Below are 20,516 nucleotides of genomic sequence, written 5' to 3'. Positions count from 1 at the left end.
CCGACAGGCCCCTACTCTAGCTGTTTTCAGAAGGAAATTAAAAACTTGGCTGTTCCGTTGTGCCTTCTCTGACTAGGAATCCCCACCCCAAGTCCTAGTAGCACCTTAGCATAACTAATCGTCGCAGCACACCGCACTTTTAATCCTACGTGCCTCCTGCCACTCAGCACTTTTAACCCTGTACCCCATTGCGCCGGCCGAACCAGTTTTTAACAATGTCTTGATGTACTGCCATTGTCGTTATTTTGCTTACTGTTTTTGATTTGCTTTGTTATTGTTGTGTTATGTTTTCTATTGTATTGTGTTTTGAGGCTTCGGCCTGTGTAAACCGCATCGAGTCCTCCGGGAGATGCTAGCGGGGTACAAATAAAGTTAATAATAATAATAATAATAATAATAATAATAATAATAAGATGGATAATGGACAAATAGTTTTAGGTTGAGATATGGGAGGTAAGTGTATGATGAGGTCAAATGGCTCCTGCGTGGTGACAAGTAAGCTAGATGAAGGGCATCCCAATCCTAGTAAAACCACACTGCACCATGCTCTCTCTGCTACTCTAAAGAGATCATTCAAAAGCCAGTTGTATGGTTAATAATAGGCTAACACAAATATAGGGTTTTTTGCCACTGAACTTGGCAATAATTTTTTTGAAAAATTCTACACAACATTATTTCCAGCAAAAGAAAGAGAATACATGTGTGAAATGAAGGTGCATGGCTGTCCTAGGTACAACGAAGACTGGATGCATCCCCCACCCTGTCCCAGTCATAGCTCCAAATGAACAATATTGAAATATGTGTTTGGCCTCTTTGCCCCATCTTTCTGCTGTCACAGTTTTGATGGAAATTAAAATCCACAATCGAAAACAAATGTCTTGGATTCACAAATGTATTGGTGGGAGTCATGGCTGCATCTGACATTATTCCAGTTATTCTTGTTTTCTGGTCTTCCTTCTATATGCATAACAACACAGTGCTCGTCGCCCTCGCTGGGTTCGCGCTCTCTCCAGAATCTGTAACAAAGATGTTTATGAAAAAAAGGATGCAGGACTAAAATCTGATACGTGAAAGAGACAATGGCGAGAGAGAGAGATGATGATGATGATGATGATGATGATGATGATGATGATGATGATGAAAGACACAGAAAGAATTGCAGTTTTGTGCCTGTTCTGAGAAATATGGAAGATGGATGGAGGGATGGATGGATGGATAGATAGATAGATAGATAGTTATGCCAGGGTCTGTCTCTCTATTTGGCCCTCCTCTAAACCCACTTTAGAAACTAAACAACCACATTAGCCAAAGAGATTGGATGCCCTGGTAAGAGGAAAGATGAAGGCTCTCCCACCCTCTCCTACTATAAGCCGCAGGGTGATTCACAATTGCAACTAGAGTACCTGCCATAAACACATTGTATCAACATGAACCTATCTAGCCAACACTTGTGTGAGTTCCACTGATCAAATATGTCCACTTTCATTAAAACCAGTAACTAGATTTATAACTCAAAAAGTTCCATATAAATAATAAATATTACTATGACCATTACTACTATCACTTACGTTCTGGTGGAGTTAATGGTAGTCCGATCTACCCATCGCCATTCACCTTTCTTCTCTTGCTCAGTGAGGCCGATACAAAAATTAGTTTCACGCAGATTTTTTGTCTGATTTATCAGGAAGTCCTACATGGAAATTTGAATCAATGTTCAGATAAGTAAAATCTTAGAACATTCTTAAAATGGAAAGTTCATCCCATAGAATTAGCATGTTTGTGGGCATCTAGTACCAGTGCTAGACACACTCTCCAGTGTCAAAGGGGAAACCACAATAGACCACAAAACTATCTCCACATTTGGCATAATGCTCCCAAAATAAAATAGGCTACTCTAGCATATAGGTGGCCATAATAGGTGCTCTTCATGGCAAGTCAATAAATCTGATACTGAAGACAAGAAGAAAATCCATTCTTTTTAAGCAAGCAGAGCTGGGGGTGCGGGAGAGTCCCTCAACTTCCAGGACAATTTGATCTATTGTGAATCACCTGCTCAGCTTCTACATTTATCACAACCAAGTTAGATTTCATCTCCATACACTTCAGCTCATTGTTATTCCAGGTAGATTTCTGCGTAGCCGTAGAGAAATAGTAGCAGCTGGACTGAAATAGCTTCCAGCCTTCCTTACAACATGACAGCTTTTGTTCTGTAAGGGAGAAAAGAAACAAAGAGAAAAACCAGAAGGTTTTGTTTGCAAGTGGGATCTAATGATTTTTCTCTCCAGGTCTATAACCTACTATTTTCTTAATCACATGCACACATGTAGTAATAAATTGTGAATTGCAAGTCATTATCTTGACAGTTGGCCATAGGTTTACCCATAAGGAATGCACAAAAAAAAAAATCAGAAGGTTGTTTTGTCCTACACCAAATATGAAAATTATACAATTATTTTTCTTTCTTTTAGACAAGGAGCCAATTTTTGTATTACTCATGGATCTTTCCCAGTCAATGCTCAGCCTTAATCATCACCATCACCACCATTACCACAATGATTCTCCTTGTGAAGAGAAAAAGTGAGGTATTATTATTATTATTATTATTAATAATAATAATAATAATAATAATGAGGCGCAACTCTGTGGCCCAAATGATTCACTGGAACTTATATCACAAGTACCACCTACCAGCAGTAAAGAATTGGTGGGATCATAAACCTGCATAGGTAGTGGGAAATGAACACACAAAAATACTGTGGGACTTTCAAATCTAGACTGACGAAGTTTTGGAACACAATACACCCGACATCAGGATTGTGGAAAAGAAAAAAAGTTTGGATTATTGATGTCGCCATACCAGGTGACAGTCGAATTGAGGAAAAACAACAGGAAGAACTCAGCCATTATCAGGACCTCAAAATCGAATTGCAAAGGCTTGGGCATAAACCAGTACAGGTGGTCCCAGTGGTCATCGGCACACTGGGTGCCATGCCAAAAGATCTCAGCCGGCATTTGGAAACAAAAACATTGACAAAATCATGATCCATCAACTGCAAAAGGCAATTATTACTTGGATCTGCACACATCATTCGAAAGTACATTACACAGTCCTAGACACAGGGAAGTATTCAATTTGTGAGTTTCTGATATGAAATCCAGCATATATCTCTCATTTGCTATGACATACTGTGTTTTTGTGTCAGTAAAATAATAATAATAATGGTAATAATAACCACTATCAGTTTTATTTATACCCTTGGTTCCCAACTAGGGCACACATCCCATAGGGAGGCAATTTGATGTTTGAGGGGGGCAATTCGAGAATGAGTTATTATCAGTGAATATTTTGCATTTCTTGTGGTTCTAGGGGCATCACATACAGTATGTAAATATATAGTGTGACAAAGAGATTTTAAAAATTACAATCAGAATGTACATGGCTGGTGACAATAGAGAGGGGAAAAACCCACTCATGGATAGGAGTGGTGAGAACATAGAGTTAACTAGAGAGTGTAGGAGCACAGAAAAGGGAGACAACTTTCATTCCAAACATCCCCACTTTCCTCCGTGTTCTTTTAACATCACAAACTATGCACATTGATATAAAAATGTTGTTTTGTTCTGTATATGAATGTAGCAAGAAATCTGTGAAAAAAATCCAAAGTACAATTATTACTTTCATAGATAAGCCAATATTTTATATGATTTTTAAAAAGATTATCAGCCTCAGATGACAGGATATTCTTGCATATTCTCACCAAGTACATGCAATGAAGTTGGGCACTTGATTTACCCTGAATTCAATGTTAATGACTCAAATCAATTCTGTTTCAAATATTACTACTACCTATGTCAGGTTCTCTATTATATATTTTGAAGTTTTATTTGCTATATTTTCATATCACTTCATATTATTATTATATTTTAAACAATTTCTTAGTGATTTCTTCCTCAGTATTTCAACATTCTTTTCATTCTTTTATTTTTCTTCTTCTTCCATGGATGCCTTGTTCTTTGAAAGCTTGTTTAGACCACATTAATAGTTTGTTAGGCTTCCTCCACATGAACAGGAGTTCATTTTCGAATAATAAGAATTATATGTCTTGTGGGGGGGGGGGGGAGAGAAAGAGAGAGAGAGATAAGCTTTTTATAAGTGATTAGGTAGTGCATTGCTGTATTTCAGCCAGAGGCTGAAGACGAGGGGGTTGTTTTATCAGAGGTTATAAGGACTGATGGGTTTTCCAGTGAGAAAAATGAGGCGATTTTAGATCAGGATTCTTCCTGGGAGAATGGGCCTGTGTCTAGTGAGAGTGAAAATGCTTCAGAGCAGACAGGGAGATGTTGTGGCATCAGACGATAAGAGGAATCTTTCCCCTAGTCATTTCTTAGCAATGAAAGATAAGGAGTTGGGGGGGGGGGAGAGACTTTTCCTCTGAGAACACACCTGCAGGTAGTAGGAGTTTGGGACACGATCTCCGGGAGGAGGGAGCCAAATTACAGAGGTCACAGTGAATTTGTGAGAAACAACAGGGTGAAAAATCCTTGAAGCAACAGAGCAGATGTCAAAACCATGATTTTATGGCTTTGTAGTCCTTAAATTAAAGGATTGTTTTCTTAAGAATCAGATCAGGCAACACTGTGTTACTGTGTGGATCTTGGGTCTTGTTCCATGTTCATGTCTATATCTAAGATCTTTGGGAAAATGTGATATTCATATTCATGGATTCATGTTTTGAAAGAAGTTGCTGTATTCCTGGTTATGGATTTATGCCTATGTTTTGATTCCTGCCCCCCCCCCCCCCCCCCGCCGCCATACCTTGACATTTTTGAACAGAACTTTGCTGTATGGACTATGGCCTTTTGAATGCCTTCTTCCCATTGCTGTTTGGACATTGCTTTATATATTATCTTTTGCCTTTTGCCTTTTTATATTTGCTTTTCTGAATACTCAGTTTAGTTTGTATAATTGGACTCCTGTGTGGTGGTGAGTGCAAAGGTGAATCCAGTGCAACAAGCATGTCCAAAAAAGGTTGGGGACCACTAATTTACACCCTGACTTTCCACAAAATTGGGACTCAAGGACATACGAGAGTATATTATACACAAAATAAATACTATATTAAAGTAGAAATCAGCTTTTAACCATATTAAAACACTGCAAAAGGGACCAAATCCATAATGTGACCCACAGTGTAAGAATGGTTTTTCACTTCTTTCAAAATGATAACAATCAGCCAGGTACAAATGTGGCCCTTTATTTATTTATTTATTTATTTATTATTTACGAAGGCCCGAAGGCGACTCAAGGCGGCTTACAAATTGGCAGCAATTCTTTATATATTGCTTTATATATTATCTTTTGCCTTTTGCCTTTTTATATTGACTTTTCTGAATACACTGTTTAGTTAGTATTATTGGACTACTTTGTGGTGGTGAGTGCAAAGGCGAATCCAGACTAGAGTGCAACAGGCATGTCCAAAAAAGGTTGGGAACCACTAATTTACACCCTGACTTTCCACAAAATTGGGACTCAAGGACATATGAGAGTATATTATACACAAAATAAATACTATATTAAAGTAGAAATCAGCTTTTAACCATATTAAAACACTGCAAAAGGGACCAAATCCATAATGTGACCCACAGTGTAAGAATGGTTTTTCACTTCTTTCAAAATGATAACAATCAGCCAGGTACAAATGTGGCCCTTTATTTATTTATTTATTTATTTATTATTTACGAAGGCCCGAAGGCAACTCAAGGCAGCTTACAAATTGGCAGCAGTTTGATGCCATAACAATCCACAATATACAATTAAAACGTTTAAAACAGCATTATAAACGCAATATAATTTGTCCTGTCCACCAGATTGTCTCTTTAGCTATGACTAACCTGTTTCCAGAAGACAGTGCAAATTTGTAGAATTTTGAGGTAGGCTCTTGAGGAAGGTCTTTGTCTGCCATCCCCGGAGGGGCACTAGAAAAAAAAAGACAGCTACATAATGTATCACAATGTCACAAAGCTTCAACCCCCTTTCTTCCATTGTGTCAACCTCCTTTCCTTCTAATGTTAAATTATATCACCATCCAATTTTCCTGCGTCTGCTTAAAAGCCTCTAAAGAGGGTATTGTGCACTTAAATTGCAGGCAACCAGAGTGCAAGGGACAACTAATGGCAATGCACTCAGAGATTCTCCCTGCTCACTGCTCAATGGCTGCAGTTTCGGAACAGAAATGGAACAGAGAAAAGTTATATCCACAACATGCCCACATCACCATGTGGATTCACTCAATATCACCATGGCAGTACTAGTTATCAAGTGTGCCAGTGTCCGTGCTGGAACGTTACACTTTTAGGAGCCGATTGATGGGTTCCCTCATTAATTAAAAGATATGGCAAGCCCGAATACCACTGGTATGTCATGACATTGTGTGATAAACAGCACAATCATCTGCTGTCAAACAGGCACAAACATCAATCACAATACACATAAGATGTTTTCCTAAAGCTACCACACCAGGGATGCAATCTTTTTTTAAAGATCACCACAATAGGTGGTGATGAAAGGCCTGCAAAGAAAGCACATGACAACCAAAGGTACAGTCCTATCATCCAAAGAGCTATCTCTTTATCAGACTAGGATTCCTTGATGATACATCATGAAGAGTCTACAGGTGAAGACTATACAGGTCGAGCATTTTAGAATAGTTATTCCAGAAGGGCTGAGCAGAAGACATATTCACCAGTGGGTGATAGATTAATTTCACTTCTAGGATACTCAACTTAAACACCTTGCAAACATTCAACTAACATGAAGTAAGGTGTTTCCCGCAACACCGGTAGGGCTAAACAGGGGATGACACTGTGCACATACAAGCATGCACGCACACCTCAGCGCCTACAAGCACTGAGGTACATTATAGATCTGTGTTCAGCATAGAGAACACAGTTTTCTATGATCTACAGAGACACTCGCTGGAACACCTCAGCAAGCGAGAGTCCAAAAGTGGCAGGCTCCAACCCAGAACCTCAACCAATGGCTGATACCAAATGAGAAACTCCCCCCTGGGCGCACAGAGGACTGGGCGACTTGGAAGGCGCTGAACAGACTGCACTCTGGCACCACAAGATGCAGAGCCAACCTTCAGAAATGGGGCTACAAAGTGGAATCCTCGACATGCGAGTGTGGAGAAGAGCAAACCACTGACCAAAAAAGAGACTTTTTCATGGACAGAATTTGAGATTATCAAGACCAGATAAAGTCACAACCGTGAAAGAAAGATTTTTTAATTATTATTTGTGAGTGAAATAGATGATATATTACAAAGAAAATGCACATGTTTTATTTCATGGCAGCAACAATCCCTGTGCATTTGAGTACATACTTTATACAAGACATTGCCTTCACTACAGGAGCAACATTTTCTCTTCAGACGATGGGGAGCTTTTTCATGAAGCTAGATTAGACTTGAGGACAGAGGGAGTGAAAGATAGACTATTTATTTATTTATTTGTTGTTGTTGTTCATTCGTTCAGTCGTCTCCGACTCTTCGTGACCTCATGGACCAGCCCACGCCAGAGCTCCCTGTCAGCCGTTACCACCCCCAGCTCCCTCAAGGTCAGTCCAGTCACTTCAAGGATGCCATCCATCCATCTTGCCCTTGGTCGGCCCCTCTTCCTTTTGCCTTCCACTTTCCCCAGCATAATTGTCTTCTCTAGGCTTTCCTGTCTCCTCATGATGTGGCCAAAGTACTTCAACTTTGTCTCTAGTATCTTTCCCTCCAGTGAGCTTTATTTCCTGGAGGATGGACTGGTTGGATCTTCTCACAGTCCAAGGCACTCTCAGCACTTTCCTCCAACACCACAGCTCAAAAGCATCGTTCTTCCTTCGCTCAGTCTTCCCTAAGGTCCAGCTCTCACATCCGTAGGTGACTACAGGGAATACCATGGCTTTGACTAGGCGGATCTTTGTTGCCAGTCTGATGTCTCTACTCTTCACTATTTTATCGAGACTGGACATTGCTCTCCTCCCAAGAAGTAAGCGTCTTCTGATTTCCTGGCCACAGTCTGCATCTGCAGTAATCTTTGCACCTAGAAATACAAAGTCTGTCACAGCCTCCACGGTTTCTCCCTCTATTTTCCAGTTGTCAATCATTCTTGTTGCCATAATCTTGGTTTTTTTGACGTTTAGCTGCAACCCGGCTTTTGCGCTTTCTTCTTTCACCTTGATTAGAAGGCTCCTCAACTCCTCCTCGCTTTCGGCCATCAGAGTGGTGTCATCTGCATATCTGAGGTTGTTAATGTTTCTTCCAGCAATTTTCACCCCAGCTTTGCATTCATCCAGCCCCGCACATCGCATGATGTGTTCTGCATACAAGTTTAAAAGGTTGGGTGAGAGGATGCAGCCTTGCCGTATGCCTTTCCCAGTCTTGAACCAGTCTGTTGTTCCGTGGTCAGTTCTGACTGTTGCTACTTGGTCTTTGTACAGATTCCTCAGGAGAGAGACAAGGTGACTTGGTATCCCCATACCACCAAGAACTTGCCACAATTTATTATGATCCACACAGTCAAAGGCTTTAGAATAGTCAATGAAGCAGAAGTAGATGTTTTTCTGAAACTCCCCGCCTTTCTCCATTATCCAGCGGATATTGGCAATCTGGTCTCTCGTTCCTCTGCCTTTTCTAAACCCAGCTTGAACATCTGGCAATTCTCGCTCCATGTATTGCTGGAGTCTTCCTTGCAGGATCTTGAGCATTACCTTACTGGCATGAGAAATAAGGGCCACTGTACGGAAGTTGGAGCAGTCTTTTGCATTTCCCTTTTTTGGTATGGGGATATAAGTTGATTTTTTCCAGTCTGATGGCCATTCTTGTGTTTTCCATATTTGCTGGCAAATGGCATGCATCACCTTGACAGCATCATCTTTTAAGATTTTAAACAGTTCAGCTGGGATCCCGTCGTCTCCTGCTGCCTTGTTGTTAGCAATGCTTCTTAAGGCCCATTCAACCTCACTCCTCAGGATGTCTGGTTCTAATTCATTCACCACACCATCATAACTATCCTCAATATTGTTATCCTTCCTATACAGATCTTCTGTATAGTCTCGCCACCTTCTCTTGATCTCTTCAGCTTCTGTTAGGTCCCTGCCATCTTTGTTTCTTATCATACCAATTTTTGCCTGAAATTTACCTCCAATGTTTCTAATTTTCTGGAAGAGGTCTCTTGTCCTTCCTATTCTGTTGTCTTCTTCCACTTCCATGCATTTATTTATTTACCTTATTTATATCCCGCCGTTCTCTACCCCGAGGGGGACTCAAGGCGGCTTACAGTCACACCTCCATGGTGCCTTAAACATACAATAACAGCTAAAAAACATAAGTTAAAAAATTAAAAACATAATTAAACATTCTGAGAGAATCCATGAGAAGTTGAAGTGAGGTGCATTGGGCATGATCTCATGGCTTCTTGGTCAGGTTTGGGATTAAATTAAGTGACGTTTACTTAGTGTCTCTCAGAGGAGACATCATTGCCCTAAGGATAGCTTTCCTGTCTCGGCTCTCAAGTTCATGATTCCTGTGTTTGTCTATGTTTTTGGAAGGGTTTGCCTTGGAAAAAGTTCTGGCTTTTATGTTCATGGATTTATGCCTGAGATTTTGGCTCTCCTGACTTCATGTACTTTGCCATTTTTGGATTGCTGTTATTTTGTATTTCCTTCTCTGCTTTTATTTATCATGTCAGGGCAACCAGTCAAATTATATTACATTTCTAACAGAACAAAGCAAACAAACAGACAAAAAGGTTCTGGGTTTGAGCCTGCCACTTTTGGACTCTCGCTTGCTGAGGTGTTCCAGCGAGTATCTCTGTAGATCTTAGAAAACTATTTCTTGATTTAAGTCGTTGACGTGCTGGCTGATACCCAAACAGGGGATGAGCTGGAGATGTCTCTGCCTTGGTCTTTTCACTATTGGCTGCTATTTCCCAGTGGATGTCAGGTGGTGCAATAACGGCTAAGCAGTGTAATTTCTCCAGTGGTGTAGGGCGCAGGCACCCCGTGATAATGTGGCATGTCTCATTAAGAGCCACATCCACTGTTTTAGTGTGGTGAGATGTGTTCCACACTGGGCATGCATACTCGGCAGCAGAGTAGCACAGCTCAAGGTTGTGATCTGGTTGTGATCCCCAGGTTGTGCCAGTCAGCTCTGGCGCCAGTCCTTCTCTGCTGCCTTTTGGAAAATACTCTTTTCTCCCTTTGTACACGCTTTTCTTAATAAACGTTTGTGGATAGTACTACTGGACTCTGGTGTGGTACTGGGTAAAAAGGTGTCTCAAGGCTAGAGTACATCAATAGGTTCTGTTTTGGTTCTGTCCATTGATGCCAATGGGGAAAATTTAGAGGCTCATTTCGCTGTCATCTTTAGGCCTCACTTGTAGGCCATATTTATGACTGCAAGCCTTCCAAGTTTCAGAATGTTTCACCAATCCACTGATTTTTGTGAAATGTTTAGTTTTTACCATAACATTAAAAAACACACAAGAGGAGATTCTGGGAATTGAAGTCCCAAGTGCACATCACAAAATAGGAGGAGAATGGACACAGTCAATCAGGTCTCTGATTGACTGAGAAAGGAAGTGAGAACAACAGAGAAACCTCAACTCCTCTCATGCTCCGGGAAGGAGCACAGAGGCTCCTTCAATGCCCACACCACACAAAGTGCTGCTAGGAAAGCGAGTTCCCATTTGCCTCAAGCAGGCACTGGGGGGGGGGGGGGGCTTCAGGAAGGGATGGAGGAGGCTGCTGAGGAAGAAGAAGAGAAGGAGCCACCGCTTGTCTGATTTGCAGGCTGCCATGCCAACATGCCACCTGGTGGAGTTCAGCCTGTGATTGTGTTTCAGGATCAGGGTGTTTGGATGTGGGAAGTGATGCAAGTGAATTTCAAGATGGCAATAGTTTGGTCAATGATACTGATGCAGAGAAGGACCAGGAGAGCCCTGTGCAAAGTGTAGTTTCCCATGAGAATGTCCCTGAAGAGTGTGAGGATGATAGTGTACTCCCTGAATTGCTACCAGAGGGTTCCCAGGATTTGGGGCTTGATAATAATTGGGCACCTGGCCCAACGGCGAGACTTAATGAGCAAATAGATAGATGAGAGGAATTAGTCAAAACAGACAGGCCAAACAGTGCCTTCAGCATTCTGCCAGGCTCCGACAGAAAAAGATAAGGAGATCTCAAGTAAAACGAAACCAATTCCTGAGTGCGTGGAATAGCTTAACGAGGGGATAAAAAGTTCAAAGTATGGGAAATATAGTCAGATGAAGCATCATTGGAATCAAGTGTAGTTCTTGTCCTTTGTTACATGGAAACTTTGCTTGGAAGTTTCTTGTCTAAGTATTTCTTGTTCATGGTTTGGATTCTTGGAATGTATGAATGCTTACTCATGCCTTGGATTAATGTTTCCTGGTTTCCTGAATTATATTAGAGAAGTGTGGACTTTAGTTTTTATGGACTTTGCTGAACTTTACCCTGGACAATTTTTGCTCCTGCTTATCTGCTTACCTAATTGGATTTACCTATTTCTTTAAAGTGCTTTTTACTTGCTGATTTTTAATTATCTTCAATAAAAGGATTGTTTTCCAATCAATGGTGTGGTGTTTACAGTCAGAGGGCTTTTCCTGTCCTGGAGTGCAACACCACCTCCACCTCAGGTAGACTGCCGGTCAGCCCCATTAACTCTCATTAGCCAAAAAATCTGGCTGCTGTAATCTGTATTGGCTAAGGCTGCAGTCGCTCTCCTCTCCTCCCCCTCCCCCCAAGCCAAACACATTTTCATGGATTTGGCAGCCAAATTCTCTGAATCCCCCAAATCCAGTTCACCAAAATGATTATTGTGCACACACCTATTTCTAAGTATGCATGTCTCTTTGCAGTTTTTTGTGCACACATAGTTCCAAGTGTGCTTGACACTGGGGAGGGGTTTGTTAACACATATTCAAGCCTTATAATAGGCAAGAAGAGCCATGTTGGTAACCAAGAAGCCCACCTTTCGGTCATTGGAGAGAGAGAATTCGTTTATCCATGTTAGTCTAGCAGTAAGTCTGTAAGTCTGAGTCCTTCTACTATTTTAAAAATTCACATATGCCTTTTCTCCTGGATTTATTCTTTGCTTGTCAGCCAACTCCCACTCTTTTGTACTCACCAAAGATGCAAATAAGAAGTGCAATGGACAGCAACATCAATATTCCTGACATCACCCATGGAAACCAGAAGGGAATTCTCTGGAATAGACTCAGAGGTGTTTCCTTTTTTGAAGATGCTGAAAATTTAGAGACGCCAACATTGTGATTAAGGTTCACATCTTGCTAACGACAGTCTATTGCAGTGGTTCTCAACCTTCCTAATGCCGTGACCCCTTAATGTAGTTCCTCATGTTGTGGTGACCCCCCAACCAAATTTGGCACAATTACTAGATATACCCAAATTTGAATACTGGTGGGGTTGGGGGGGGGGTTGGTTTTGTCATTTGGGAGTTGTAGGTAAAGGTTTTCCCCTGACATTATGTCCAGTCATGTCTGACTTGGGTGTGGTGCTCATCTCCATTTCTAAGCCAAAGAGCCAGCGTTGTCCGTAGACACCTCCAAGGTCATGTGGCCAGCATAACTGCAGGGAGCATGGTTACCTTCCCACCAGAGCAGTACCTATTGATCTACTCACATTTGCATGTTTTTGAACTGCTAAGTTGGCAGAAGCTGGCAGAAAATGGCCCAGCGACCCACCCACCCCCCCGGGGGTTGCGACCCCCAGGTTGAGAACCGCTGGTCTATTGCATTCATAATCCAAATGATTTTAAGGATGGCAAAGTTATTGTTTCTTTTCAAATACTGTCATGCAAGTACATCTTTTTATAATCAGGTTGTGTGCCCTAAAAATTGAAGCTGTGAATTCTCAAGGTGCATAATGTTTGTTGGCTGGCTGGTGGATAAGTCAGTGATATCAATTTAGTGCTAGGCTTGGTGGATCTTCATCTACTCCTCCAGATATACTTGACCATTGGTCAAGATGGCTAGGGCTGATGGAAAATGAACATTTGGAGGAACTCAGGCATATGTTAGTGAAAGAGTTACCTTACCCCAGAGCAGAACACATGACTAACAGCCAATGCAAATCTATTACTACAAATCATTATGAGTCAGATGGAGGAAAGTCCAAGTTTGGACATTCCTGCTCAGTGAAACCCATAATACAGGAACTCCTCATGATTATGAATCATTTTTGGAAGAGACAGAAAAACCATCGCTACCAGCTTTGTTGTGAGGATTACTAAGTGTCTATAGACAGCTGTGCATATCCTTTCTGACCTCTCTTCCCATAACTAGTTCGCTTGTGCCTTGACAGAGAATAACAACATCTCTTTTCTTTAGCAGTAAATGCCAGGGTATTCTGGTATTGTATTGTCGAAGGCTTTCATGGCCAGAATCACTGGGTTGTTGTAGGTTTTTTCGTGCTATATGGCCATGGTCTAGAGGCATTCTCTCCTGACGTTTCGCCTGCATCTATGGCAAGCATCCTCAGAGGTAGTGAGGTCTGTTGGAACTAGGTATTAAATCAAATAGTGTATGTGAAATTTTATATTTTAAATCATTACTTTTGCTTGACTGAACAAATGTCACAAAACACAAGATTTTCTGTCCGGAGTAAGCCCACATCTAGTATCATCTGAGATCTGTCCATAGAAATGTAGTATACATTTCAGAGACAGACATTTATAATTGCACAAAGTAGTGGTAACTTATCAAAAATTGGTAAGTTAAGACACCGATTTCTGGAAGCCTGTAGTTTATTTCTTAGGCTTTAAAATTTCACTTTAACTTCAAAGAAAGGTCGTTGTTGCTGTTCATTCGTTCAGTCATTTCCGACTCTTCGTGACTTCATGGACCAATCCACACCAGAGCTCCCTGTCAGTCGTCACCACCCCCAGCTCCTTCAAGGTCTATCCAGTCACTTCAAGGATGCCATCCATCCATTTTGCCCTTCGTCAGCCCCTCTTCCTTTTTCATTCCATTTTCCTTTCTTCTCATGATGTGGCCAAAGTACTTCATCTTGGCCTCTACTGTTCTTCCCTCCAATGAGCAGTCAGGCTTTATTTCTTGAAGTACGGACTGGTTGGATCTTCTCGCAGTCCAAGGCACTCTCAGCACTTTCCTCCAACACCACAGTTCAAAAGCATCTATCTTCCTTCTCTCAGCCTTCCCTATGGTCCAGCTCTCACATCCGTAGGTGAAAGGAGTAACATGTAAATAGCAGAAAGATTTGTTTTTTCTTTCTCAGTACTGTTTTGGTGTTCAGACGTCTCTGACATATAAAAAAAATTAAACTGGATCAAAGGGTTCTGCCTCTTTTCAAAGATAAAGTCCTCTCTTCATAGCAAGACTGGATAGATGCCTTCTGAAAATCAGTCCCTGGAAACAATGTGTATGGAAGCAATATGGATCTTGCAAGTGACTTTTCCATAGCTCCCAGGAAAGCAACACTAGATACCAACTAGCCAGGTTCAGGATGAAGGCATCTTCACTTAATTTTATTATAACTTAAAAAATGTATCCAAAATCACAGTTGGTAGTATCAACAAAAATATTTTCTTGTCTAGGCTCCCAAGTCCAACAACTACATAAAAGTCAGACAGCAGTAAACTTTCACCAATGTTACATTTTCATAGTAAGAGAATCTATACCCATTGGATTTCTGTCTGCTAGGCACCTTTTCATTCATTCATCCTTCCAGAAAATAGGAAGGTTAGGATTTCCTTATATCTGATCTGTTTAAAGCAAAACAAATTTACAGAAATAAACCAATAATCTTATTTCCAATGCCTGACTGAAACTTTCCATTCTTCGGATCACTATACACTTAACCATCCACTCCACTAAATCCCCATCCTCACCTTTTGGATTCGCAGGTGGAGGTGTTTTATTAAACTTCACTTCAGCATACGTGATTTCCGATGCCATCTGGATTCAGAAGGAGCCTTGCCAAAATGTACGCTTAAACTGCAGTTTGGGTCTGTAGAACTGAAATAAATTAATTTCCAACTCTTCAGCGAGTTCCCTACTTTCAATATTCATTCAGTCAGGAATGGCAGAAACATTTGGAGTCCCAGGAAAGCTTGAATCTTTTGGTGTCTCTTAATTTGGAGAGGTTCGTAACTGTGTAAACAAAAGAGGAACTTCATCGTGGAAAGGGAAGTGTTGTTGTTCTTTTCCCCTCACAGTCATGCATATGTATGCAACAGCTATGTCCTAAAAATTTCTTTTTGCTCCAACCTCCTTTATTTAGCTGCCCTTGTGGTCCTTTCCAGCTCTATAATTCTATATTTCTATTCTATGACTTGTTCTACATTTTACTGTTAAAACCTGCAACTGAAATGGGTTTAATTGACTGCATGCAAGATATTCAACACTATGTTGGAGAATAATATATTTTTATTGTGATATAGAAATAAATCAAATGGATCTTACATTTAAGTTAAGTATGCAAAATAGATATATTGCATATGTTGCTAACACACAGTCCAGTATGCCTATGAATGCAGCCCAACACAAAAATCATAATGTAACTCGATTGCGTGGTTCTCAGACATGAATTTGTAGACAACAAAGGGATGGAATAATCAAAGTATGTTATGGCAATAAATATCTGAGTATTATCTGTAATATGTGTTCTGTCACGCGCTGGGTCTGTAACAATTGACTTTGAATAGGACGTGCACTTTGTGCCCAGCGAGAAGCCAGGGTGCCTCGAAGAGAGGCCCTCAAAGGTTTTCCTGTAGAAATGGTCTTAGAGTCTTTAATGATTTAACAAAGTCCTTTATTATTGAACAAATTAAACAGATACTTCTCAAATCTTCAATGAGTCAAACAAATGCTTCAAGGCTTTAAGTCAACTGGTGGCTTCCTTACTCTTGTCCTCAAGGGACAGGCAACTGTCTTTGTTAACTGTTCTTTCACTTTAAGAGGAATCCCCTTTTTTAACCTCTCCCAGGCTGTCTACTATCTAAGCCAGTGTTTCTCAACCTGGGGGTCGGGACCCCTGGGGGGGTCGCGAGGGGGTTTCAGAGGGGTCACTGAAGACCATCAGAAAACACATATTTCTGATGGTCTTTGAAAGCCCTTTGGCATAATTGTTTGGGTTCACAGTGCTCTCCGGATCCCTAAATCACTGTCAATTCATCCCAAATCCCTCCAGTATTTTCCATTGGTTATGGGAGTTCTGTGTGGGAAGTTTGGCATAATTCTATCATTGGTGGGGTTCAGAAGGCTCTTTAATTGTAGGTGAACTATAAATTACAGCAACTACAACTCCCAAATTTCAAGGTATATTTTCCCCAAGCTCCACCAGTGTTCACATTTGGGCATATTGAGTATTCATGTCAAGTTTGGTCCAGATACATCATTGCTTGAGTCCACAGTGCTCCCTGGAGGTAGGTGAACTACAACTCCCAAACTCAAGATCAATGCCCACCACACCCTTTTAGTATTTTCTGTTGGCCATGGGAGTTCTGTGTGCCAAGTTTGGATCAATTCCATCGTTAGTGGAGTTCAGATTGCTCATTGATTGTAGGTGAACTATAAATCCCAGTAACCACAACTCCCAAATGTCAAGGTCTATTTTTCCCAAGCAATATTCAGATTTGGGCATATTGAGTATTCATGCCAAGTTGGTCCAGATCTATCATTGTTAGAGTCCACAGTGCTCTCTGGATGTAGGTGAACTACAACTCCCAAATGACAAAATGATTCCCCCTTCCCCAATCCCACCTGTATTCAAATTTGGGCATATTGGGTATTTGTGTCAAATTTGGTCCAATGAATGAAAATACATCCTACATATCAGGTATTTACATGACGATTCATGATGGGAGCAAAATGACAGTTATGAAGTAGCAACGAAAATAATATTACGGTTGGGGGTCACCACAACATGAAGAACTGTACTAATGGGTCACGGCATTAGGAAGGTTGAGAACCACTGATCTAAGCCTTACTGATGTGGGTTCTACTACCGGATTCAAACTGCGTCTTGAGCACTGAGTAGACCTACCAGTAAAGGCTTGTAGATTCTCCAGCTGGCATTCTTTGGGTCTGTAAAGCTGCTTTCCCCCAGAATTTCTTAAGAAACCTTTTAGGGCTGGTTCCCTCAGATGCTGTAAGGCTGAGAGGCTGTAAGCTCCCTGCCAGAGCTTTGAGACTGTTCTCCCCGGAATTCCCTGGAATTCTTAAGAAGTGAAGCTTTTCTGTGGGTGAAGCTCCACGTCCTATAGCTTGGTTTCCTTCTGTAAGCCTAACCAAAAATGGCTCCCTCTCCTCCCATGTCCCTGGGAGAAGGGGCGGATCCAAACTTAACAATGATAGACAGGTGGCTTGCCCCATGACTGCAAACCAAGGGAAGTCACCTTTTGCAAAATCCCTGAAGCCTTGGAATGCATGCAAACATTTAATAGAAAGAAAATAAAGTTGGAGCTTCTGGTACAGACGTACCAACACAATATGCATTATAACTGCAAATGGTTTGGCCAGAAGAAATTAAAAGCTGGTAAAATTAACTAATAAAATAAAGAGCAAGAGGACCGAGGATGCTTCAAGACTGGAGTTAAACCCACACCAAAGCATGTTTAAGAAACCCACTTCAGCATGGGTTTAATTTATTTTTTTATTTTATTTACTTTATTTGTATACCGCTGTTCTCAGCCCTTAGGTGACTCACAGCGGTTAACAAGAACAGCAAAAATTCAATGCTACCAACACACGGTATAAAAGACAGTTAACATCATACATATTAAAGAAAAATATACAATTAACAACAATATACAATTAACACCAATAGCCATTCACTAGCGTCTCATCACTAAAAACATGATCCAGATCCGTTATCCATTGTTCCATTCCTATGTTCATTACATTCATTGCACTGACTATTCGAATGCCTGCTCAAACAACCAGGTTTTCACTTTTTTGCGGAATACCATTAATGATGGAGCTAGTCTAATGTCTGTGGGAAGAGCGTTCCACAGCCGTGGGGCCACCACCGAGAAGGCCCTATCTCTCGTCCCCACCAGCCGTGCCTGTGAGGCAGGCGGGATTGAGAGCAGGGCCTCCCCGGAAGATCTCAAAGTCCTAGTGGGTTCATAGGCAGTGATGCGATCGGATAGGTAGCTTGGGCCGGAACCGTTTAGGGCTTTAAAGGCCAACGCCAGCACTTTGAATTGAGCCCGGTAGCAAATCGGTAGCCAGTGGAGTTGGCGCAGCAGGGGGGTTGTATGCTCCCTGTGCTCCGCTCCTGTTAGAATCATGGCTGCCGAGCGTTGGACTAGTTGAAGCTTCCGAGCCGTCTTCAAAGGCAACCCCACGTAGAGAGCGTTGCAGTAGTCTAAACGGGATGTAACCAGAGCGTGGACTACTGTGGCCAAGTCAGACTTCCCAAGGTAGGGGCGCAGCTGGCGCACAAGCTTTAGCTGTGCAAATGCTCCCCTGGTCATTTAAGTCCCCCAGAACCCAGGCTTTCCTGGAGAGGGTGGATACATGCCATTTCAATTAGTGTCAGGATGGCATGCAGCCCCCCCCCCCCCCCGAAGCCCCCCCAGAAGAACCCCTCCTGGTGCAAGAAAATGATGGGCCAGGACATTAGGAGAAGAACCATAATAGTGGCCGGGTAAATTTTCTTTTTTTTTTTAAGGGTACATGGGGGAAGGGGGTGAGTGCCATCACAGACCTTTGGGCTCCAGGAGCCCAAAAGGTTGGGATAGCAAATGGGGACTCGCCCCCAAGTAGTCTCAGGGCTATCTGGAAATGAGTCCCCACAGACCCAGTATCCCATTACATCCGTGTCTTTCAGGGGGGGACTGTGATGGCGCACCAGGTTAAACTGCTGAGCTGCTGAACTTGCTGACTGGAAGGTTGGTGGTTTGAATATGTGCGATGGGTGAGCTCCCATTGTTAGCCCCAGCTTCTGCCAACTGAGCAGTTCGAAAACATGCAAATGTGAGTAGATCAATAAGTACTTCCTTGGCAGGAAGGTAAACAACCCTCCATGCAGTCATGCTGGCCACATGACCTAGGAGGAGTCTGCAGACAATGCAAGCTCATCATCTTAGAAATGGAGATGAGCACCAACCCCCAGAGCTGAAGATTAGCACCATCTCTTAGAGCCGGAAGAAGCCTTTACCTTTATTTTGTTTTGTTGTTTCTAGACATTGAATGTTTGCCTTGTGTTTGTGTATGCTGGAATCCACCCTGAGTCTCCTTGGGGAGATAGGGCAGAATACAAATAAAGTGTTGTTGTTGTTGTTTATTAATTAATTCGGAATAACCAAGGTTATTCCAAATTAATTCATTTTTGCCAGGGATGTCATTTGGATGCCTTTGGTAAAAACTCAGACAGGTCTTGCATTTTGAGCCAGTCTGGATGGGCCCGCTGTTGTAATGTCATGTCAAATGAATTGTGAAAAAGCATTCAAGTATGTATTCTATACTAGCCTGTTACTGATATGCACCATATGCTCTTGCTATTTGTGTTCCAGGACAGCTATAAGTGTGGCCCAACACAAAATTTGGCTTAGGTTTTGTGGCAGTGTTAAAAGTTTTGATTTAAGTTTATTTTTAGATTAACACAATTTATTATTATTGAATCTTGTGGCCTCTGCTAACAACAAAAAAATCAAAGTGGTCCCTGGTCAAAAAAAAAAAAGTTGGGAATCACTGTTTTAGTGTATACTACAGGTGGATTCAAGGGTACAAACGCAACCTCGCCTTCCCCTAAGTTTCAGTTGTCACTTGGGGTTGTCATGCATTAACCAGCAATGTATGCAAACAATTGTTCTGATTGAAGAGAATAGCTAGGTCTCAAGGAATCCAGTCATGGAGGACACAGACATGCATATTTGGGGACGGAGGCTCTTCTTAATTGGAGTTAATACATACAAAATTGGATGCTGCCTACTTTGGTTTACTGAATCATCTTTCTTTTGAAATGCAGTGCAAATAAGGAACTGGGAATAAATAATTACCATCAACATTTCTATCACTGGAAATGATGTCACAGCAATCAAGCAGAATTTAGTTGCCACAATGTGATGCAAGTAATATGTCTTCTTGCTGACCCTAGGAAATTTCAGAGGGGAAAGTTTGTTCAACAGTATAGTACAGGGGTCCCCAAACGTTTTAAACAGAGGGCCAGGTCACAGTCCCTCAAACTGTTGTGAAAAAAAAAATATGAATGAATTCCAATGCACACAGCACATATCTTATTTATAGTGCAATTTTTTAAAAAAACAATATAATAATTAAAACAAAGAACAATTTTAACAAATATAAACTTATTAGTATTTCAATGGGAAGTGTGGGGCTGCTTTTGGCCGATGAGATAGAATTGTTGTTGTTGTTGTTGTTGTTGTTGTTGTTGTTGTTGTTGTGTGCTTTCAAGTCGTTTCAGACTTAGGTTGACCCTGAACGAGGGCCAGGTAAAGGAC

General features: G+C 41.4%; 1 protein-coding gene across 1 annotated transcript; it reads right to left on the bottom strand.

Annotated features, from left to right (window-relative positions):
* Positions 1–416: 416 nt before the first annotated feature.
* Positions 417–15,239, bottom strand: LOC132776387 (C-type lectin domain family 4 member A-like). Its single transcript, XM_060777986.2, has 6 exons — positions 14,937–15,239; positions 12,195–12,311; positions 5,893–5,976; positions 2,050–2,207; positions 1,569–1,690; positions 417–1,016 (listed from the first exon to the last, which is right to left on the bottom strand). The coding sequence occupies exons 1-6, from the start codon at positions 15,001–15,003 to the stop codon at positions 851–853; spliced, it is 714 nt and encodes a 237-aa protein (XP_060633969.2). The 5' UTR covers positions 15,004–15,239; the 3' UTR covers positions 417–850.
* Between the last annotated feature and the right edge of the window lie 5,277 nt (positions 15,240–20,516).

The sequence above is a fragment of the Anolis sagrei genome, chromosome 5 (genome assembly GCF_037176765.1).
Source record: "Anolis sagrei isolate rAnoSag1 chromosome 5, rAnoSag1.mat, whole genome shotgun sequence".
NCBI lineage: Eukaryota > Metazoa > Chordata > Lepidosauria > Squamata > Dactyloidae > Anolis > Anolis sagrei.
This window is presented reverse-complemented; position numbering and strand designations above follow the sequence as displayed.

Excerpts from the sequence above, each read along its gene's own strand:
- LOC132776387 (XM_060777986.2), bottom strand. The coding sequence starts at position 15,003 with ATGGCATCGGAAATCACGTATGCTGAAGTGAAGTTTAATAAAACACCT. Across the intron at positions 5,977-12,194 it reads ACTTCTTATTTGCATCTTTG|TGCCCCTCCGGGGATGGCAG; the intron begins GTGAGTACAAAA and ends TTTTTTTTCTAG. Across the intron at positions 2,208-5,892 it reads GCACTGTCTTCTGGAAACAG|AACAAAAGCTGTCATGTTGT; the intron begins GTTAGTCATAGC and ends TCTCCCTTACAG.